Raw genomic sequence first — 22,394 nt, forward strand, 5'->3', positions numbered from 1 at the left:
ACAGGTTCTAAATCTCCGACATTAATATATTTATATCTCCCCCTCATTTGAAACCAGCAATGGTGATTTCTTCTACCATGTCATTGCTTCTTTCTGAAGCTAGTTGTTTCCCATGACTGGGCCTCGGGAGTGGGCCATGCTATTAAAGTGCGAGACTTTGATGGCTGATCGACAGCTACATTTGCCGTGTAGGGATGGAAATAGACTACTCATCTTTGCGTGGCCCAGAATCTTCTGTTTTACTCAATAATAAATAAAAGAAAATCTTGTAGAGGAGAAGAGAAGGCCCAGGAGAAAAGAGGACTCCTGGGTGGAGCCTTTAATAATCTTTATGGCCTTTTGGAAAAGTCTCTCTGGTCTTGTTCATTTCTTCGCTGCGCATTAATTAACAAAAAAGAAAAAGATAAGAAAAAGATAAAGCAAACTCCCCCACTGACCACTACCCCCGCCCCTCCGAATATTTTTTTCCTGTGGTCCCTTTTACCACCCCCCGAATCCCCTCAATAAATTATATATATAAATTTACACCCGTTCCTCCTACTCGATATCGGAACTATGGCGGCGCTGACGACGGGTTCGCCCCCCCGCCCCGCTCCGCTGCCGGCCCCGCCGGAAGGCATCCCGGCGCCGGCGCTAGTGGCGAACCGGGAACAGCGCGCCGACGGGTGGCACGTGTGGAGCGGCGGCGAGCGGCGGGAAGAGGCGTCGCGGGGGGTGTCGCGGATCTTGTGGCGGGGCCGCCTGGCGGCGTCGTTGTGGAAGGCGGCCGTGGGGGCGCGGGTGGCGGAGGCGGTGCTCTGCCTCGTCGCCTTCTCCGTACTCGCCGCTGACCACCGCAAGGGCTGGGCCCTCGATTCCTACGACCGCTACAAGCAATTCCGGTAACCCCCCTCCTCTTTCTCTCTCTCCTCAGTTTTTCCTTTTTGCCCGTCGGATCCGACGGACCTGATGAGAGGTCTCCTCCTCGATCCATCGAGTTTTTTTTTTTAAAAAAAGAGAAAATTGTAAATCCGGTGGGATGGGTTCAGGTATTGCGTGTCGGTGAATGTGATTGGGTTCGTGTACTCGGGATTCCAGGTGTACGCGCAGGTTCACCACATGATGAAAAAGAAGCACATCATCGACCGTTCGGTTGGGGACTACTTCGACTTCGCCATGGATCAGGTAAACAGCCTTCCAAATCTCTTTCTAGCCATAAAAAAATTTTATTTTGAAATCTTCTCGATGGTCAATGATCCACATAAATGACAATTTTTTAAGGGCCCACAATATGTCCTTTTCATTGCTCCTACCAAAATAGTAAATAACATAATTTTGCTCCATTTGGATCGTTTTTATATGTCAATTTCAAAAAAATGTCCTGGATCCGGAGAAACCTCGAAATTAAGATAAGCACAAAAGCAACAACGATCCCTAGCTCGAATACATTTGTTAGTTCTTTTTGGAGAGATAATTACTTACTGTGGAGTTTGGATAACTAACTGGGGGGGCAAAAAAAAAGTTAATGAATGCCAAAAAAATTCTTTCAGTTGGCATAGATATTTAAAATATAGTTTTATCTAAGTTTTTTTATTTTGCATTTTAGTCCCTGTCATCTTCTAATCTACATATTACTATTCTTTCAATTCCCTCACTCAAGATATCCTTTGGAAATGCCAATTCAAAGAGATTCAAATTGCCACACTTGGTTGGTTAATATTTGTTCCAAAGAGATTTCGAACACATGTTATTACTTCTCAACGCTCGGGGATTTTACTGATTAAGGGTCAAATCCCAGGCTGGCCTCATGCTCATTAGTTTTTCTTTGTAAACAATCTTTTTATTTACGATTAATATCTTCTAGAACTTTTCTTGAGCAAACATATTTCTATAGAAAAATAGAACATCGTATGGTAGTGTGCCGTAATTATTTTCAGAAGACCCTAGAGCATAAGCAGACGCAGCTGAAAAAACTAGACTAGTTAGGCTAGCTCAAAACATCGAGGTCATAGCTCGAGGTTCTAATTTGACTGAGTTGTATTTAGGATAAGCGGGAGCCCACCCAAGTTCGTTAAACACAGCTTGGCCCCCTCTCAGGAGGTACCATCCAAGCTAAAGTTCCATGGTGAACAACTTTTCCTGAATCAAGTGTCATTGGCTATGGATCAGGACCTCGCAGAAAAATTTTGGCATTCTGCATTAGTGCTTGAATTATTGCTATAGAGTAGTGATAATGCACAAGCAGGGGAATTTGGAATTTGTTTGACAGTGAATATGAATCATCTTTATAAGATTTTATGCAGCCTAATCCATAACTAGGAGAGAATGCTAACTCCTATGAATCATTCCAAGCTCATGCCATTGGACTCTGGTAGTAGCCTACCTGGTGCAAATCCATGGATGTGTTAGTTGGTTTCTCTTTGTTGATTGCAGATATTGGCATACCTTCTGATTTCAGCATCATCCTCAGCAACGGCTCGCATCGCTGACTGGGTGTCCAACTGGGGAACTGATCCCTTCCCAAGCATGGCCAATGGCTCTGTTGCTGTCTCCTTCCTCGCTTTTTTGGCATTTGCCTTCAGCTCCCTCATCTCTGCCTACAATCTCTTCAACCAAAACAATTTCGGCTCACAATTTCAGTGACAGGCAGTGTCTGATTTGTTTGTATATTTTCGCACATCCCATACGCGACAATAAATTTGATATAAATCTCTTTTCCTGGCAGTTCTTCTGTAAGCTTACTGCTGCTGGAAAGGTTTAGTAGCTTCACAATGTAAGACATTTTTTGCTTTGGATCCTCCAAGAGTCCTCTTTAACATTTCAGCAACTCTCCACTTGAGTGGCTTTGATATAAACTTTGATAAGTTTATATTTGTAAAAATGCAGCTTTGTTTTAAGATTGCAGGGAGCTCTGGTATCAAGTTGGCGACACATTCTCATCTTGGTTTTGGGCTAACCTGAAGGGGCACCGGATTAAGTTGCTCCTCCAATTATTTGGTTGTCCTTTTTTGGTTGAATAACAAGTTTTTGATGTACCTTCCACTCTGAGATTGAAAGGGTCACAAGTATGGCTAAAAATATTTATACATTTATTGCCTGTCGTCTCCATAATGATATGCTATACTGAGTTACTAACTACTTTTACCTTACTGAAGGTATTGAATTCTCCATTATCAGTTTACCCATGTTACTAGAGGTGCATTTTAACAACTAAAGATCCAAAACCTTTTGCAGAATTGAGTATATGAAGTCCATCGGATCACCGTTGACCAAAAAAAGGATCCTTTTTAAAGGTGTTTTTTGACAGGAAAATGTTCTTTTGCCTTTTATACAGGAGATTTTATCACAACAATGAACGATAATTTTGAACAGATTTCTTAAGCAAAATTAGCAGACACTTTACAAAGAAAAAGTAAAAAAAAATTGTGCTACTCCATCAAGACGCTCTGCCCTTCCTATCTGCTATAATAGATATTTTAAATAATTTTTTTAAAAAAATAAATATTGAACTAAAAACTATTTTTTTATTAGTTAGAACTTAAGATTTTTTTAAAACTGTTTTTAAGCTATTAAAATTTATGGACAAAATTTTCACTTAACAACCGTTGGGGAGTCGGCAGCTCTCAAATTTTTCATAGCATATATCTGACCTTTCCGGATAGTATGTAATTTTGCCGTTGGCATCATAGTATCAAATACTTTGACTCCATCTGCTGCAATCAACGCACAGCTGATGACAAAAATTTTGCCAATTGCTTAAGAACAGGAAATACACACCCTGTGCTTAATGATCTATTATGGCCTATGACAAGGCTAAGGTAACTTGGACTCATCCTGAAAAGAGAATAAAGATGAAACAAAGTATGGTGGCAAAGAACCCTATTCTTATTCTTTCCACTGTTTTTGCCACTTCCTTCGATCTTGATCTTCTTTATTCCTCAACCTCCTTTTTGCACTCTAGTCCGCCAAATCATCCGCAATTTAAATATATTCTTTTTTTTAATCCAAGAAGTGGAGGCCGAATGCTGCGCCCTTCTCTCCCTCTCCTCGTTAAGCTGGCCACCGCCGCCGTGACCGGCGCGGCGGCGCTCCTCGCATTCCGGCGGCTCAACCGGGACGAGGCCGTCGTCTCCCTCCGCCGCGAGATCCGCGACGCCCTCCTCAGCCTCCGCCGCGACAACGGCGGAGCCGCCGCCACCCCGCCGGCGGTCCTCGTCACGGGGTTCCGTGCCCACGGCAAGAGCTCGTTCGTGAACACCGCGTGCCGCGCCCTCGCGGGCGAGGCCGGCCCCCTGCTCCTCCGAGCGGAGACGGCGCCGCCGGGCCCCGGCTCCGCCACCCTCGCGCGCGGGGCGGTCCGGGCGGTGGTGGCATGGGGAGAGGGTGAGGAGGAGGCGATGGTGGAGCTGGTGGACGCGCCGGCGTTGCCGGAGGCTGGAAGGCTGAGGAGGGCCGACGTGGAGGCTGCGCTGGGCGGCGTCGGGGGAGGGGATGGGGCGGCGCCGGCGGCCGAGTGTGTGGTTCTGGTGCTCCGCTGCGGCGGACCGGAGAAGGAGCGGAACCTGGCGGTCAGGAAGCTGCCCGATATCGCCAGCGCCATCCGCGAACGAGGTACCGTTAGCTTCGTGAAAAAAAATAAAGAAGAATCGGCAAACCATCTACCGTTGCCTTTTTCTCATTTCACCAACTCCCATTGGGCAAAATTTAGGCCGATTGGATGAAATAAATTTATTTTTTCTTCCTTTCTCCATACATATACATATGGGTTGGATTTTTTTTTAATGGGTGAAAAATGTTAAAACCACTGATTGTCTCAAAAACTTAAGCTAATAAAATGAAGTAGCTTTATTTATATATTTTATATTTTCTTACGGTTAATAATTTCAGGCTTGCAATTCGTCGTCGTGTTAACCTACAAGAAGGCCGTAAAAACTACACAGCAAGCTGAAGAGCTTCGTCGGGAGGTTGCGTTCAGGGCAAGAACTGATTGTGTTTACTTCATGGAGAACTACACATCAAGTAAGAGGCATAATATTAGCCATCCCCCTGCATTAAGAAATGACTTCGAGACGCACTTCACGGTGCTGGCAATCATCAGGCAGTGCATTGAGTTTGTCAAATTATACCGAAGCCATTCCTCACAGAAGATGCCAATAGAAAGTAATAGGTTGCGACTGATAAATAGGCAATGAAAGCTTCGCTCTTTTCTTACTTCCATCATTGTTTAAAATTAATGCCTCACTTAGAAATTATTGTAAATTTATTAATGCAAAACTGTTAGTATTAATGAAAAAGGAAGGGATAACTATGATTGTATACTACTAAGAGACTACGAACTAAAAGATAAATAAAGCAACAGAAGATAACTCAAATTGGGATATGGACCCTTTTATCCAACATACAAAAGTAGTAGAATATTAGCATGTGGAATATGGACCCTTTTATCCACAGCATAAATTGGGTTACACTTTTCCTTAGAAAAAAAAAATAAATAAATTGGTTGCACCAACACTAGAAAGCCATGAATAATGGGATGTGGCCATGAGAATGTACCAGAGGAGACATTCCTTTCCTGAACAAGGAGATAGCTAATGTGGAAAGTGAGGGAGGAATTGAAGGAGACTATTCTCTGAATTCCCTTGTCCTCGAATTGGATGTCTCCTCCAATGGATGCAATAAAGTCTAGATTCGTTGAGATTAAAAGAGAGATAGAACTTCCATTTTACTTTCTTGTGCATAGTACTTTCTTTTGAATAAAATTTGGGGGAAGTGTCTTACTTCCTCCAATTCACATCAAAAAAAAAGAAGAGAGCAATGCTATCTTTTTCTTGTTTCTGCGAAAAATTTGATATTGCTAGTCATGTACAACAAGGGGAAATTAGTGGCCAAAAAGAGCTTAGGCCATCCTACTTGCATGTTCATCTGAGAGAGGTATACTAACTGATAATTTTTAGATTCCTACATATATATACCCTTGAAATGAGAGGCTACTCCCTGTAATCTACTTTTGTGTGAAGGTGGGTCTAGTGTTCTTTTGCAAGTACATTATTTAGTCCATCATAATCACCAATAGGCATGACTGTCAGGTATAGTGCAACAAATGTGAATGGGCACCATGGGTCCATGATTAGTATCATGCAATTATAGAGCTACATTCTATTGTGAAATTGTCCTCATGCTCTGTCCATTAGACAATTTGCCAATTTCACTACCAGAGAGAGAGATTGTGTGTGTGTGTCCTGATGCTTAATGTAATCTGTGTTTGGCTAATGTTAGAAAGATGCTTTTGCCAATAATCACTGTGATAACATTGATAAAATAGAGCCATTTGGAGCCTCCTGAGAATCTTTCATAAATGGGGACAAAAGGAACCATGCATATAAAGCTTGTCCTTATCTTGTATCAGAAAGGTTCATTAGAATTAATCTAATCCTTTCCTAGTAGATATGATAGATTCAATCTTACTTGCTAATGTGTACGATCGATGATGACTCAACATATCCTTTATTATATTGTAAAGTACTCCAACATGTTCTCTATGTATCATTGATTATATATGTTAGGTAGTTGGTGTTTATCCAATAATTGTTATCAAATGCATTAGCAACTTAGACAAGTTGATTAAAATAAAATAAGTTAAGTCTCTTTGGCTATAATGGCGAGTGCTTGTTCCAACTAGGCAAAAATTTCTTTTGCCCCACGACATGTTAGAGTAAATGGCTCATATTTGAGTGGTATGGAGCGAAGCAATGGCATGGACTTGCTTTTGGGGCAATTATCTACTGTTAGTTTACCAGGAATGCTGATAGGGTTTGGGGGTGCGGGGGCAATGCCTCTACGATACGGTACAAGGGTATTTTTGGGAGTTTCAAATATATATATATGTATCGGACTAGGATTGAAGTATAAATATCTTGTAATTTTTGTTATTTTGGTGGTAGTGAAATTACAGCCGTTTTGCTCTCATGGATGTAGGCACATTGCCAAACTACATAAAATCCCTGTTTTTGATTTTAACACGACATGATAAGAATAAGAACTGATGGAGTATACAAGTGATTGGTTGAATCATAAGTTGCAAAGTTAGATTTAAATTAGCTTGAGAAAAATTGATATGACCAGCACCCCATAACATTCTTTGCTTTTCCTTGACAAGTATAGCATTTGTCTTCTTTGGTAAGTTTAGGGCTCGTTTGGTTCGCGGGAAGCATTTTCCTTCCTAGGAATATGATTCCTGGGAAACAAATTCCTAGGAAGAGGATGCCTAGGAAAGTATTTTTGGCATGTTTGGTTGACCACGGGAAAGTGACAAATTTCCAAGGTGCTTATGTTTGGTTGGCCATCCACTTTCCTAGGAAAGTTATATATAATTCCTATTATGCCTTTAATAAAAATTAGATTTTTAATGCCTCTTTAATGCTTCTTTAATGCTGAATGGACTTTTTGGGAAAAAGTAAAAATAGAGTGATTCCCGCCTCATGGGAAAGTAACTTTCCCATGTTTCTCATGGGAAAGACTTTTCCATGAAATGTGGGAATCACATTCCCATGGGAATATAACTTTCCCTTCTCTCTCCTTTGAAAACTCCAACCAAACAAGAGGCATCTCATTACTTTCCCGTTGACCACACTTTCCCCCCTTCTTTTCCCGCGAACCAAACGAGCCCTTAAAGTAACCGTACCTTTTTACCATATGGAAGGTTAACAATCATGAAACCTTTAAGGTTATTTAAAAGATAAAATTACAGTTCTCATTGTAACAAATTATTCTTTTTCTCTTCCTTCATGCAGTTTGGCTTAGAAGCAGATTAATGAATTTGGCTTGAAAGTACCCTTCCACCTCTCTTACAATATGTAACTAATTCCTATTTTAATGAATTTATTATTCAAAAAATTAAATAATCAAAAATCAAGCTTTTGAAAAGGAAGTAAAAAAATAATTGGATGCTAATAATCTTTTTAAGTAATAATACAAGAAAAAAATATATGAGTTATCCGGTTATTTTCTTTATATTTTATATGATATATTTTAAAATTTTTATTAATTTTCCTTCTCAAACATGCATTGCAGTTGCATGTACCCGATTGCTGCTTATCTGAAATATACAATTTCCAAGCCATAGGCCCAAAACCAATCTATAAATTGAAACAATGGAGCACTCCACAAAGGAAAAAACTAGAAGGTCTTTGTTTGGCTCTATTCCAACCTAAATATATACATATAATTAATAATTATTCTCAAACATATAGGTAATAATTTTGTGGTATCTTAAATATTGCAAGTACTGCCTCGCTACTTCACCTCCTTGCTGAATTAATTCTACCATTCCTACCTTTAATATCAAGAAAAAACATGAATAATTTAGACAAGGGATTGGCTGCTAGATTTCAAAAGAACATGCATTCCAGAGCATGCATGTACCCATTATCATTCTTTATGTATCTGAGCTTGGCCTTAAACAAGTGTGAATGACCAAATAAATGGGAAAAGATTGTCACTTGCATCCAATCAACCAAAAAGTCTATCATGTTGTCATGTGAGTGGGCCACCATCCCAGTTCATCCTATATCTATAAAACATAATGTCATGATTGACATAAGATGGATATTTTAATGCAAAAATTTTGCTCAATGGCTAATTAAAGTGGCACGTAATTGATATAAATGATGTATTGACTTTAAAGGTGATGACATCTTTACATCATATCCTTGTCTCCTGTTCATTACTTTTATGAAACTGTTCTAGTATCCCTATCCTTTCTTAGCAAAACAGAAAAAAACCTTAAGAAAAAGTTTGTAATTGATGCAGAAAGAATCACCAAAAGCCTCAATTTTAGAAGTTATGCTCCAATTCAAGATCCATGGCTTTTGGGTTATAACCATCATGGCTTCCACCCATTTTCTTTTCACAAACTAGTTGGGAATTGGGAGCTTTCTGGTCATAAGGAACTTAATTTGATGCTTACGTTTCTTCCTTTGCGCTTAATTTCAGGTTTGCAACCTTCCTTAATCCTTGTTGCCAAAAAAATACCCCTTCATATAAGTAACTTTGAAATAAATTTATTGTCGAGTTACAAACAAATCACATGGTCCAGAAGAGTACAAAAGAACAAAGTTTTTAATAATGCAGTTGATTGGATGGCGTTTTATATGGCTAATCATACAGATTCAATATTATGGAATTCCTTGATACATTTTTTTTTGATTCGCTGTTAAATATTTTGTCCGCTAATTTTTATGGATATATTTATATTTATTTGGTTTAATTTATCTGATTTATCAAAAAAAATAAAAAGATGGGGGTGGTGAGTGTGAAACATAGATAGATGGAGATCAAATTTGAGGTTGGAATGAATAATTTAGAGATTTATGATGAAATTTTAGAATAAAAGCATGAACATCCAAATCCAGCGCGCAAGGCGTTGCTCACAACTGCCGTGCAAGCAACGCCTTGTGAACTGGCCGGGCCCATTCGAATGGCGGGACTTGAGACTTTATTCTCATCACTTGCATCCACGGAACTCGCCACGTGCCCTCATAAGCCTTCCCAGTGAAAGGTGTTGTTGCCACCCTCGATTTCTTTAGCATTGTCCTCCAATGCATATGACTTCATGACTATTTAGTTAATGCACAATCTAAATATATAAAATAGCCTTCTGCAAATTTATAAGAATAAATCATTAAATTATATTTATATAGATGAATTTATTAAGATATCTAGATAATTTAAAATAATAATATGGCAGCAAGTATTAGTAAGATATGCTGAAGTGTCCTAATTAAATTGATCAAGAATCTAGATAGTTTGGCGGATCTAAATGTCTTGTTATTATAAAACTTTTTGATCCTTTGTGACCATATTTGACTTTAATGATTTGATCCTCCTCTCTCTTTCTTTTTCTTTCTTTGAACTTTAGCCGGTATTAAAACTTTCGTCGATTGATGCCGATATCGACATCATTATATTTAATTGATGCCAATGCTGATGCTATGCTCTCCAGATGTTCGAACTGGTTCACCTTTCTCTTTTTTCGTCTTCTCTTCTTGGTTCTTCCTTCTTCTCCGGTTAGAATTGGTTCTCTCTCTCCCCTCCTTTTTTCTATCAAATCTTCATTTTCGGTATATCTATGTGAGGATCCATGCAATCGTATATTTAGTCTCACATCAGTTGTTCACCAGATAAATTTTGGATACCTGCATAGGACTAAAGAATTTAAAAAATAACTTCCGATTAATTTTTTTTGTATGAGATCCTGAATTGTTACATTCGGTACGATCTCCAATACCGACTCGGCGGATATTAGCTTAGTTATTGGGCAAATGATAGGTTAATTTCTATAACCATTTTCATTCTTGAACAATATTATGTTCACTTGATTCCCTCAGCGAACGAATTGGGTCTGGGTCTAGAACTCAAACCTGAAATACAAACGACATGGAGTTGGGTTCAGAAATATCATTACTCACCAACAATGACATGTTGTTGGTCTGTTAGAGTCTTAGAGATGGTTGGGTGATAATATCAGGCTTTGTCCTTTTATTTATCTTAATTTATTATTATACAGATTAAGAAAAGGGGTAACGGCTTTCCTCGAGAAGGGTTGGAGGCCGTACACGAAAGTAACTATACGGCCGTCCGACAAGTCCTCAGAATAGCTCACGCCGTTGCGGGCCCCACGCTCCCCTCTCCATCAGGAGGCGTGAGGATTCCTCCCCCCGATATCGTCTCCCCCACTGAGCAACCCCTGTAAACGCCCCTCTCCATCCACGATATAACCAAACTGCCACTCCCGTGTCCCTCCCCATATGGCAACAAAATAATTCATCAACGATTTATGCTATTCCCTGATTCCATACATCTTGAAGCATCAGGAGTGATTTTAGTTGGCCAACTAATCATCAAATTGCTATTTTCTGGTTTCGTATATCAACCAGAACTATATAATCATCCACGAGATTTTATAATTTACTTTGAAATTTAGTATGATGTTCAAGGAAATATCCTGATTATTACATATTATTGATGATGTTGATTGTTATTTAATAGTGGTGGTGTTTATATTGTTTAATTTTTTTTGTATTTTAAATTCTAAATTTTGTTATGGCTTTATAGCTCACAAGTGCCAAACCTTAGACCGTACCTGATATCGAGTCGCTATACAAAAATATATTTAATAGTGCATGATAGATCCAATTCTAAGCGATAGATATGTGATTTAATGCTTATTTATTTATTATTTAAGAGTAAGTGTCGCATATGATAGATTTTAAGATTTGTATTTTAGAAAATATGATTATCTTGGAATACATCAATAAAAGTATTATTGACATCATACTCACTATGCAAATATAGGACCCACCACATATAGTTTTCAAGTATGCAATAAAAATGTTTAAGCTGCATTATTACAATTAATCTAACTTGCCTTCTTAATTTTATCATTAGAGAACTTTATTTTATTTAAAACTCTATGATGCTGGTTGGGGGCCCTAGCTCCAATTTTAGAGTTGCCTATTGAAAGACTATAGCATGCTACGCAACGTAAATAAATTTAAACCTTGAACGTTGAAAGCAATTATCAATTGAAAACTAAGGGCTAAAGATGTAGATGTTAAGGAAAAAACAAAGGAGAAGGGATAATTAGTAGCTCGTTGACTCGCTATCAAAAAGGTTTTGTCATCATAAAGGACTCCATCAACCGACACCTCAAACATTTTATGACTAAGGACTACACCAACCACCTGCATTGCCTTTTTTAGGAATCTACTTGGGTCACGTAAAATTTGTCACACAAAAAGAAAATATCAAAATGCAACTGGCAAACAAGAAGCTTTATTAATTTTTTTAATGATCAAATTGAGTATGAATAGGGGTATTTGTAGGTTTTTGACGTCTCTAACAAACCTATGGAGGTTATGATGCTTTTAGAGTCTAAAAAGAATAAGAAAAATAAGTCATAAGATACCAAAACTAAGAATCTCACTACTCTCAGCCTTTTAGAAGAATTTGTATTCTGACGATGATCTAGTTGCTGTCGGATTCCTTCCAAGCTAGTTATGGCACCTCAGATCAATTGAAGATTTATTATTATGGATTCAGAGTCTATCTTGGAGTAAGAATTGGAGCTTTCAAACGATAAAAGGTTGTCGTGGAATGTCTTCTAATTTTGACTAGTGTACCATTGGTTGGCTTTTGATTCTGCACAGTTCACCATTAGTAGGGTTTCATGCTTGATTTTTTTGTTTTGGGTTTGGCTTGGTTCTAAAGCTTATTCCAATATAGTTTCCTATGCATCCATGACTCTCTTCAGCTATAATAAAATATGACTATATTTACATTTTCTTTTGAGATTTAGTTGTAAAACTTGTTATAAGATGATCTAGGATCAAATAACCACAGAGTTAATTGTTTCCAGCATGCATCGAATTGTTTTTTTGAGCAAAAGAGTGTTGTGCATTCTAGATTGATTCACTTACTATAATCAAGCATACCTAATATTACGACTCCTAGTTACGTTCCTTCAAAGTTTTACGAAGCTTTGATGAGTCCTCACTATCATAATTTAATGGTTTTGGCCAAATTTGGAGCAAAGGATTCATAAACAAAAACTTTAGATCAATTATTGTTATAACATATTGGGCAAGATTCATATTTGATTTGGTCTACTAGTAATTTAAACATAACATAGACCAAATATTGTCGATATACAATTATTGGTGGATTAGCTCCCATCCCTCTATCCCCTTTATATATATATATATATATATATATATATATATATATATATATATATATATATATATATATATATGTTTCTATCTTATTTTTTTTTTTTTGAGAGAGAGAGTGGTAATCTGGAAATAAAAGCCATGTTCATGGGCGGCAGTGATAGCAGAGTCGGCCTGACTCGGAAATGAAATCGTTTGTCCCCCAGCCTGGGCGGCGTCCCACGTTACTCCCCCCACCCTCCATCTCTCTCTCACACTGTGCTTGTTTCTTTCTCTCCTCTCTCTCTCTCTCTCCCTCTCCAAACCCTAGCCCCAATCCTAACCCTCCTCATTCTCGATTTCTCCACTCCCTATCATCAGAGGAAGATCCGGTTCCTCGGCTCCACTACGTGAGCTATCGAGCTTACGGCTTGCCGTTTCTTCGCCTTTCTTTTAATCTCGTAAGAGGAAGGAAGAGGACCGGAAAAGTTTTCGGACGAATTATCGGGTTCTTTCGAATTTTCAAGGATTAATGAGAATTTCTTCCGGATTTTTCTGATTTTATTTCTTCATTTTGGCGCGAGGCCGTGATTCTGCTCGGATCTGCGGTGATGTGAGAGTTCTGAGGCTCCGTAAGCTTCCGTTTGAGGTGTTCCATGGGGTTTGTCAGAACTGGCGAAATGTAGCGAAATGGAGAGGGTTTTGGGTGCATCACCGAGCTCTCTGCTTGATTTGCACTTCAAGATGGTATCGCCTTAGCCTGGCTCAGGTTAACAGTCTGTGAAGAAAGTTCGATTTTTTTTTTTTTTTGTCAGAAAGTTCCAATTTTTATCGGAAATTCTATGCGTGTTATTCATTGCGCGAGCATTGCTGTATTATTTGAGGTTTTTAAAAAGGAATTATTATTATTATTATTAGGGCGTTGGGGGGTTCTTTGGTTGTGGTTGATGGTTATTGTGAATACTGGTGATCTAAATCGATGAAGAGCTTGGATTGCTTTAAAAAGAACTTGAAAAGGAGCAAAAGACCAGAGAGGAAGCTCTCTCTTGGAGAGTACAGGAAGGCGGTGTCATGGTCCAAGTACCTGGTCTCTTCTGGTGCGGAGATTAGAGGTGGAGGGGAGGAGGAATGGAGTGCAGATATGTCCCAATTGCTCATTGGGACTAAGTTTGCTTCGGGGCGGCATAGCCGGATTTATCATGGGATATACAAGGATAAAGAGGTGGCCATTAAGTTGATAAGCCAGCCTGAGGAGGATGTGACTCTTGCTGCTTCTCTAGAGCAGCAGTTCACTTCGGAGGTTGCATTGTTGTTTCATCTCCGGCATCCTAACATAGTCACGGTAATCTTCTTATGCAAAGTTCCAGGTTTTAATTTATACAACTATCACCACTTGTATGGCATGGGGTATATGGAGAAGCAACGTTTGGATGCTCATACTATTAGAGATTTTCTTTTAGTTGTGATTTATCATTCTCTAATTTAATGTTGAATTCAATGAAATTTTATGGATTCTAAACTTATTGCTTTATAACATGGGAGTCTAAGATACTACAAAAATATAGCACAAGAAACTGGTTTTGTATTCTATTTTTTGGACATATTAGGTTGGTACTCTCACTGATTTGGAGTAATTAAACATGGGAGAAATTAATGCTTCTAAAATCACATAATTTGGCTGATGATGATTCTAGAATCTTGGATGTTAAATTCATCAGACACAAGTACTTATGCCATAAGCAGACAAGCCTTATCATTTCTATTCAGCATCAACTGTATCGTAGAATACTAATATTTCATCACTGCAAGCTTTTCAAATCCCTCTTATGAATTCCATCCTTGGTTTATTAAGCCTTTAACCTATTGAGGATCTTGTTGAACCAAATCAGAGCAACCTCTTTACCAGAATTTGCTGGTATCTAATGGTCAGTTATCCAGTTCACAATCCTCTAACCCAGGAAATTATAACCTTCCTTTTGTGTACTCATGTCTAACTCAATTAGTCTCACTCACTCCACTTTACCATTATCTTCATTTATATACCCGATAATTTCGTTGTTAATAGCTTGTTCTCTTCAGTGATTCCTATCTTAGTATAAAACTCTCCTTATATGTAGTATTGTTGTTACATCTCCCTCTAATCCACCTCAATCGCATCTTTTGTATGTTTTTAAATCTTTCTGTTTCATCTGTGATAACTTGAAATTAGATAAAATGGCACCGTTGTGCTATCCCTTGGCTGTCAATTTTTACTGTATCATTTTCTTTTGTATATGCCATTAATGGTTGCCTCTTTATGTGGCAATTATGGTCGACTATTTACTGAACCCCTGTCCATCAATGTTTTCCTTTGCAGTTTCAGTTTGCTTTCAGCTTGACCTTCATCTTACCTTATTTTTTAACACTACATGATCCAAAAACGAGATGCTGTTTGTCTGTGGCTTATGTAAGATATCTTTGCTTTGGCGTAATCACTTCGAAACTCGTAATCAACCCTCCTCACAATCATATCTCATGACTTGTTGCTGCTCTTATCTCCTTTCCATATACTTATCATAGTCTTTCTTTAATCCAGAAGTTATGCCTGTTCTTTTCCAGTTTGCAAAATCTTTTAACTACTTCATCTTTAGTCCGCCACCTGTCACTTGGTTTATAACTTCATTAGGTGGTTCATGGGTTTATTCTTAATGTAGTCGCACAATTTGGACGTGAACTTCTTTTGCTAAAGATGGGAAGACACTCGATAGATTGCACATGTAAGAAATGGTTTTCAACCTAAGACCGCTCACTTGTACTGCAACCTCCATTCTTTTATCTTTTGCATCTTAGATCATTCTATTTTCATTGCTTTTTCTATTTTCACATTCTCTTTATTTATAAGAATTATTACACTGCTATCATTCCTTTCAATGTTTGCTTATTTTTTATACTTTGGATATTTAGAAGTAACTGGCTGTGTTTGATGTTTAACATTTCATAAGTTGGTTGGTTGTTTGTTGGTCCTGTAGTCTAACTTTATCCTCTTCAATTCATTAAAATCAAAACTTATCCTTAATGCTGCGATGAGAACCATGCATTCATCCTGTTATTATAAGATAAGCTTAATATAAGGTATAGAAGGTGAATGGTTCAGATAGTTACAGTAAGCCAATAAGCCCATGTGTCTACGCTTGTATCCCCTCACCGATAAAATTTAGATACGTATTTCATTGCATAAAAAACTATGTCTCATGAGCATTTCTAAACCACCCCCACAAACACTCACACTCCCAACCCCACTCCACCTTTTTCAAAAATTACAACATACCATGCTTAAAGAGTTTTCTCGTTATAAATGAGTATTGATGAAAGAGCGCATGAGTTGTTCAATAGTGCTAGAATTGGGAAGAAACAGAGTATAGAATGGATGGTGAACGAGGGAATTAATGGTCAAATGCATCGCCTACATGTGAAAAATCAAACTATTCACTAAGTTGCACCCTAGTTATGCAAAAAAGACATGCAAGTTATATAGAAAAGCATTTGGATGAATGTTTTATGGCATTTATTTTATTTATTTAAGTAAGAGATGATATCCTTTGCTGATACGATTGATAAAGATTGTTCTAGGAATACCTAGAAGCTAGCGATAGCCATATGTTACCGAGACCCTTCAGTTTACTGAAGTGTTGAGCACCCCATAGATATGACACTGGTAAGGATCCACGAGAAGTTCCTACAGATTAGAAAGCTGGGGCACTTAGAGAAGTACATGCAGCCAAGACATACCAGGGTTCCATATGACAAAGTAGTAGAATTAGATTTGTTGGATTAGCAATCATTTATCATCACTGATAGCTCTTAGCAATCAAGCAAGATGAGAAGAAGATAAGTGGCTCAAAGATTCTACAAGAGAGGTATTGATGAATGGCCTGGACAGAGAGAGAATTTGAAGAGGAGGTACAACAAACTACCTCGCTACATGCCTGGCAAACATGGTGTCTATGCAAAAGATGGTAAAATGGAGCACCCCACCAACCAGTGAGATCGAGCAAGATTCGTTAGGGTTCACCATTTGCAGAAGGAAACTTATATAAAGCTACATTGACTTATATGGGAAACTTTTAATAGATCCATTAATGCTAGTTTCTTCCACTCTCTTGCAAAAAAAAAATTCTTTCATGATCATCTTGACGTGATCAGGGTAATGCATGCACTTGTGTCTCTCTGCAGTTCGTTGCTGCATGCAAGAAACCTCCAGTTTTCTGCATCATCACTGAGTACATGGCAGGTGGTTCTCTTCGGAAATATCTCCACAAGCAAGAGCCTCACTCACTCCCTCTGAAGCTGGTCTTGAAATTATCCCTCGATATTGCTCGTGGAATGAATTATCTTCATTCACAGGGAATCCTCCATAGGGATCTGAAGTCAGAAAATATTCTTCTTGGGGAAGATATGTCTGTGAAGGTAGCAGATTTTGGAATCTCATGCTTGGAATCTCAGTGTGGCAGTGGGAAGGGGTTCACAAGTACTTATCGATGGATGGCCCCTGAAATGGTCAAGGAAAAAAGTCATACAAGGAAAGTTGATGTATACAGTTTTGGCATTGTCTTTTGGGAACTACTGACAGCGTTGATCCCATTCCAAGACATGACTCCTGAACAGGCTGCTTATGCTGTTGCCCAGAAGGTATGATTGTACAGGTTCCTATGATGTGATCATATATTCATAATTTGCATTAATTTCTAGCAAGTTCTTAGATGTCAGACACATCTGTATGGAGGTCTTTTCCTTTTTCTCTACTTCAGTGATTTTACATGGACCTCATTGGATAAGTTGCTCTTGGTTTCATGCTGATCAGGTTATTGTGTCCCTTTGATTGATATATTGTGCCTCTTTGATTGATATATTGTGCGTTGAAGATAAAATACAGTACGACCAACTGTGAAACAAGGACTTTATTGGTTTCTTTATCTCTTTACCTGTGGCCTGCTGCATATATGTTGCCACCTTATGGTTACTAGGTGGCAGCATGTGGAACTGGAAAGAGAAATATTGTATGAACGCGACTTTGAGGGCCACTTTCCCCATGGTTGCCTAGTTATTCTTTGTATTTTGGTTTCATGGGTTGGTAGGTATGTGTCAACTAGCGTTTATTACTACTACTACTACTACTACTACTACTACTACTAAGGTTCCTGTTTTTTGACTATGTTACTGAGTTAGCTAAAAACATTAATCTTCTTGTTTTATTCATTTGTTAATTTGTTAAGCTTGCTCTGTTATTCTTCATGTATATCTCAACTCCATGGATTGTTGCAGAATGCTAGACCACCTTTGCCTGCTGCTTGTCCTCTGGCATTAAGTCATCTCGTCACTCAGTGCTGGGCAACTAACCCTGATAAAAGGCCTCAATTTGAGGAGATCGTATCTATACTTGAGAGCTACAAACAAGCTTTTGAAAAGGATCCTGCATTTTTCTTGTCCTTCAAGCCTGTTCAGCAGCAGGCTTTGCTTGGATGCTTTCCAAGGTGTATTGCTGTTGGAAAGTCCTCTTCTCTTGGAGCATAAGACAATTCTCTATGTTTCTATGCAGTGTAACTTGTACCATATTTTTCCTATCATGCCAGTTTTCACTTAATGCTAGCCTCATGAATGAGATGAAGGCTTTACCATAATCTAGGTTTGTATCATTAAATTCTATGTTTACTTTCCCAGTATGCGACTGATATTGGAGAATTCAAGTCAGGGAGCAGGCAAAAGCAACAGGATAGAGGTGATAAAGCAAATGGACTGTCGTCTCTTATGGAAAAAAAGCGAGTTACCTTGTAGTGAGCTTGTTTCTTGATACAGAAGTTCTTGCAGGGCACAAGATGCATTGAGCTATCGTAATTCTAACATCATTGAAGCTCAAATTCAAGTGGAAATTGTGCTAGTGGTTTCTAGAACTTTTACAATTGTCATCTTAGATTTCTTTCTTTTGAGTTACTCTCAGGTTAAGAGGAGTCTTCTTTTAGTGTCTATGATACCTGGTTAACAGGAACATGCTTTGCTTTGAATCCATTTTTCATCCTCCTCCATTACTGTTTATCTGCTCCATTCAACTTTTGCTGATATCTGTAGTGCTTTCGTTAACTGACAACCACTGGATGGAAGAAGTATACAAACCAGTGTTTGTGGGTTTATTGGGATGGAAAAAAATCGATCACCAATGGCAGATAAAACTGATGAGGGATCACTTGGTGTTGGAAGTCAAGCAACTCTCTGTAGTGCAGAAGAACTTGACGAAGATTCCAACTTAGCTCGTGTTCCACTGAAGATTCCTTGGAGCCGCAAATGAATCTATCTGCACTACAAGGGCACAGAAACAGGTTAAGAATTTTAGCTTGAATTTTTTAAGTTTTAGATTTTAGCTATGTTTTTTTTTTGTTAGATTAAAACAAACTTTATAATTCTAAATCGTATACCACAACTATTGAAAAAATTATATTAATTTTAGCTATGATTTTTAGGCAAGATTTTTTTAAACCAAATATAGCCTTTAAAACAAATTTTACAATTCTAAATCCCATTTCATACCAAATAAATTGTAGAATTGTAAAGTTTGTTTTAAAAGGGTATATTTTTTTAAAAAATATCATAGATAAAAATAATAAAATTTATTTGATAGCTTTGGGATAGGATTTAGAAGTGTAAAGTTCACTTTAATTTTTAAATTATATATAAAATTAATATAGTATTTGATACCTCTCAGATTTGATTGTAAACTGGGTTCAAATCTTACGGCTGTCAAATAAAATATTTTAAATTTTATCTATTTTTTGAAAATTAGAAAAAATTTAACAATTCCAAATCCCATCCCAAAGCTATCAAATATATTTTGTTATTTTAGTTGTGATATTTTTAAAAATTATAACATCTAAATAAAATTTACAATTCTTAATTTTAGCAATGACTTATTTAAAAATATAGCATTTAAAATAAACATTGCAATCAAATCTTGAAATTATCAAATAAATTTTTCTTAACATTAGTTATGATTTTTATGAAAACGAAAACAAACTTTACAATTCCAAATCCCGTCCCACATCCATCAAATAAATTTTATTAATTTGAGCTATATTTTTTTAAAAAAAATTTATAGCCTTTAGAATAAGCTTTACAATTCTAAATCTCATCCTACAGTCATGAGTTTATCTTTATGTGGAGACCAGTGCAGGTATGTGTTTGGTCACATATCTATTGTACTGGAGATTTTAGGTACTTATATAGGATAAAAAAAGGGAAATACCATCTTATTACTAGTCGTCGTCAGATGAAATCCTGGATTTGTAAATTATTAATAATATCAAAGTATTTTCGATTTATAACTTATGTGTGGCTAGAAGACGCTACAACATAAGTCTTTTTGAGACTAATCATGAGCCACTCATCATGTTTGTCATTAGATTTGGACTTTTAGGCCGACGAGAGAGTATGTGAGGATTGTGTTAAAGATTTTGCTATCTATGCAGGATGAAGAAGTCGAAATAATACATTTCAACTAGCTTTTTTCGATGAGGTTCAAAAATATTATCTTATACATGCTAATATAATTATAAAAATTATCCTCGAAGATAGATAGATAGTTAGGTACTCTTCCTATGAAATATAACAATTTATAAATAAAATAGATATGCTAAAGTGAGTGGTAGGAGTGATATAACACATCTAATGATAGATGGTCTTACCTAAACCCAGCTAGTTTTTGGTCCCCATCTAATGATAAATAATCCTACCTAAGCTCTTCTTCTTTTTTTTTTTTCCTATTTGCCATGCTTGCATCTATCCATTCACTTTCTTACCTACCAATCATTGATTCGGCTCATCTTCCTCGACCAAAAATCTCGAAGCTTACTTTATTGATCACTAAATTTAGGATTAAAATTTTTAGAATCATCATCATCATCATCAAGGCAGGAGATCTTGTTGGCAGCACTTGGCCAAGCATGGTACCAAGTTTCTTTCATTAATTGTTAAGCCATAAAAAGAAACGGTTGCTAGAGTTGCTCAACTTTACTCGGCAAATCCTACCATCCATCCAAGCCAAAGTCGTTAATGAGTTCATTCTATGATGTGGGGACCTATCCTGTTTGCCGGACCTGGCGGTAGGTGCATGTCATATGCCAAGCGTGAAGCTCTCCTAACAACACAAGGTACGAAGTTGGTCATTTAATCTCTACCAACCGGGGACCCTAAGACATTGGCAAGAAGATAGGGGAAGAAACGGATGAACAAAGTAAATGCTTGTGACAAGCAATTAAATGTCTGATGTTGGAACTGTACTCGCTGTTTTATGAATGACAATTTACTTCATCTATCGTAGGTTTTATCTGTGCATCTTAGATGGGTACAGATAATGGTAAAAGCTTTTTTAAATCCTATCACGATATATATAATTTTTTGCAAATTTCTTTCTCAAGACAAAAAAAAACTGATATGTATGGCAAAAAAAAAAAAAAAATTGTAGCTTTACCCATCATAATTCGTCCAACCCATCCTATCCTGCTCTGAGACATTGCACCTTCTATCCCGATCCAAAGTAAGTCCGGAATAGGTATGGATAATAGCCTTCTTGACCCATGTCCGACTTGTTGCCATCCATTGAAGGGGGCGAGAACCAAACCCTAAAAATTGGAGGTATCACGCGCATAACATTTTATTTTCTCAAAATAGAAAAAGCGTACATAGTATTTTTTTCTTAAAATGGTGATTTTTATAGGTTATTACAAACACAAAAGTTATCATCATAACATTACTATCAAACTTTTATATTCTTTGATTGGTTAGCTAATTGCCTGATCTGATATTCATTTTTCTTTGAATAAGGTTACGAGGGGTCACAAGCATTCATTCCTCGTAGTTTTTAAGATGAAAATAATTACAAACGTGGCAAACTATCTATCTTAAGATCTGAGAGCTTTTCCTCCAAAAGATCTACGAGCTCAATTCCATGGCAAAGCTCTATCACGCACTCGTTAAAATCAAGTTATCAAAACCTTCTATTTTTCACCAGGCCAATTGCTAATCTGTGTTAGATAAGGAACTCGCATGTTTAACTGCATGACATCACATATCTTTGCACACAGGCTTTATATGATGAATAATTTCTGCAGTACAGGAAGAAGGAGGCGTTGATAAGGTGTACAAGCAATGATTCTGAACTAAAGTCACAGCCAAGTACAAAACAAATTAATTTTTGGTTCAATTAAGTATAAATAAACTACCAAGAGTAATAAAGTTAAGATCACATGAAAAGGTAACAATATATATGCTCTTATAAAGTCTTCAACTACTGCATGGTGGCCAAGCACAGCTAATTGACATCAAATTAGAAGACAAAAATATTAAGCTAAAGATGTAACAAAAAAAAAAAAAAGCACGACAATTAAAGCGAACCATGCGAGAGTGGAAGGTAGGAGGTAGGCATCACCCATTCCTCTTTCATTCATTTCATCATGGGCGAGACAGTGACAGTTTTGCCATTCGTACGTAGAACTCAACCGTAGGGGCATGTATGAATTTGATATATACAAACGTTCGTTTTCTGGGTACACTCCATTTGAGAGGAGAAATCGGTGAAAAGGGAGTACGTTTAAGAAAATATGGACGTGCACATATGATTTCCATTCCTTTCCAATTTAAAAAGCGGTTCATGGATCTCTACCTACCGATCGCATTCCAGATTGG

The 22,394-nt window shown here is 37.6% G+C and overlaps 3 protein-coding genes across 7 annotated transcripts; all 3 read left to right on the plus strand.

The window, feature by feature from the left end:
* The first annotated feature begins 555 nt into the window (after positions 1-555).
* Positions 556-2,622, plus strand: LOC103701982 (CASP-like protein 4A2). The gene is made up of 3 exons (XM_039127708.1): positions 556-881; positions 1,029-1,164; positions 2,413-2,622. Exons 1-3 carry the CDS (start codon positions 556-558, stop codon positions 2,620-2,622), a joined length of 672 nt encoding a protein of 223 aa, XP_038983636.1.
* LOC120110979 (uncharacterized) lies at positions 2,612-7,145 on the plus strand. Of its 3 annotated transcripts, none has more exons than XM_088701855.2 (3): positions 2,612-2,752; positions 2,866-4,590; positions 4,867-7,145. In XM_088701855.2, the coding sequence occupies exons 2-3, from the start codon at positions 3,777-3,779 to the stop codon at positions 5,169-5,171; spliced, it is 1,119 nt and encodes a 372-aa protein (XP_088557981.1). In that variant the 5' UTR covers positions 2,612-2,752; positions 2,866-3,776; the 3' UTR covers positions 5,172-7,145. The 3 variants fall into 3 exon arrangements, with proteins under 3 accessions (XP_088557981.1, XP_088557982.1, XP_038982988.1); XM_088701856.2 differs by having other exon boundaries at positions 2,615-2,752; positions 2,878-4,590; XM_039127060.3 differs by having other exon boundaries at positions 2,615-2,752; positions 2,885-4,590.
* Positions 7,146-12,869: 5,724 nt separating this feature from the next.
* On the plus strand, positions 12,870-18,745 carry LOC103701983 (serine/threonine/tyrosine-protein kinase HT1-like). Of its 3 annotated transcripts, XM_008784228.5 has the most exons (4): positions 12,870-14,028; positions 16,899-17,354; positions 17,988-18,196; positions 18,384-18,745. In XM_008784228.5, the coding sequence occupies exons 1-4, from the start codon at positions 13,666-13,668 to the stop codon at positions 18,511-18,513; spliced, it is 1,158 nt and encodes a 385-aa protein (XP_008782450.3). In that variant the 5' UTR covers positions 12,870-13,665; the 3' UTR covers positions 18,514-18,745. The 3 variants fall into 3 exon arrangements, with proteins under 3 accessions (XP_008782450.3, XP_008782451.3, XP_088557983.1); XM_008784229.6 differs by lacking the exon at positions 17,988-18,196; XM_088701857.2 differs by lacking the exon at positions 18,384-18,745 and having other exon boundaries at positions 17,988-18,382.
* The last annotated feature ends 3,649 nt before the right edge of the window (positions 18,746-22,394 follow it).

This window comes from Phoenix dactylifera, chromosome 7 (genome assembly GCF_051530095.1).
Source record: "Phoenix dactylifera cultivar Ajwa chromosome 7, Ajwa_hap1_PhDact_Kaust_v1.1, whole genome shotgun sequence".
Lineage (NCBI taxonomy): Eukaryota > Viridiplantae > Streptophyta > Magnoliopsida > Arecales > Arecaceae > Phoenix > Phoenix dactylifera.

What these genes read in the sequence shown, in the direction of transcription:
- LOC103701982 (XM_039127708.1), top strand. Translation starts at nt 556, where the DNA reads ATGGCGGCGCTGACGACGGGTTCGCCCCCCCGCCCCGCTCCGCTGCCG. An exon ending in GACCGCTACAAGCAATTCCG is followed by an intron (nt 882 to 1,028) that starts GTAACCCCCCTC and finishes GGATGGGTTCAG; the next exon opens with GTATTGCGTGTCGGTGAATG. An exon ending in TCGACTTCGCCATGGATCAG is followed by an intron (nt 1,165 to 2,412) that starts GTAAACAGCCTT and finishes TGTTGATTGCAG; the next exon opens with ATATTGGCATACCTTCTGAT.
- LOC120110979 (XM_088701855.2), top strand. Translation starts at nt 3,777, where the DNA reads ATGGCCTATGACAAGGCTAAGGTAACTTGGACTCATCCTGAAAAGAGA. An exon ending in CAGCGCCATCCGCGAACGAG is followed by an intron (nt 4,591 to 4,866) that starts GTACCGTTAGCT and finishes TAATAATTTCAG; the next exon opens with GCTTGCAATTCGTCGTCGTG.
- LOC103701983 (XM_008784228.5), top strand. Translation starts at nt 13,666, where the DNA reads ATGAAGAGCTTGGATTGCTTTAAAAAGAACTTGAAAAGGAGCAAAAGA. An exon ending in GGCATCCTAACATAGTCACG is followed by an intron (nt 14,029 to 16,898) that starts GTAATCTTCTTA and finishes GTCTCTCTGCAG; the next exon opens with TTCGTTGCTGCATGCAAGAA. An exon ending in TTGCTTGGATGCTTTCCAAG is followed by an intron (nt 18,197 to 18,383) that starts GTGTATTGCTGT and finishes TTACTTTCCCAG; the next exon opens with TATGCGACTGATATTGGAGA.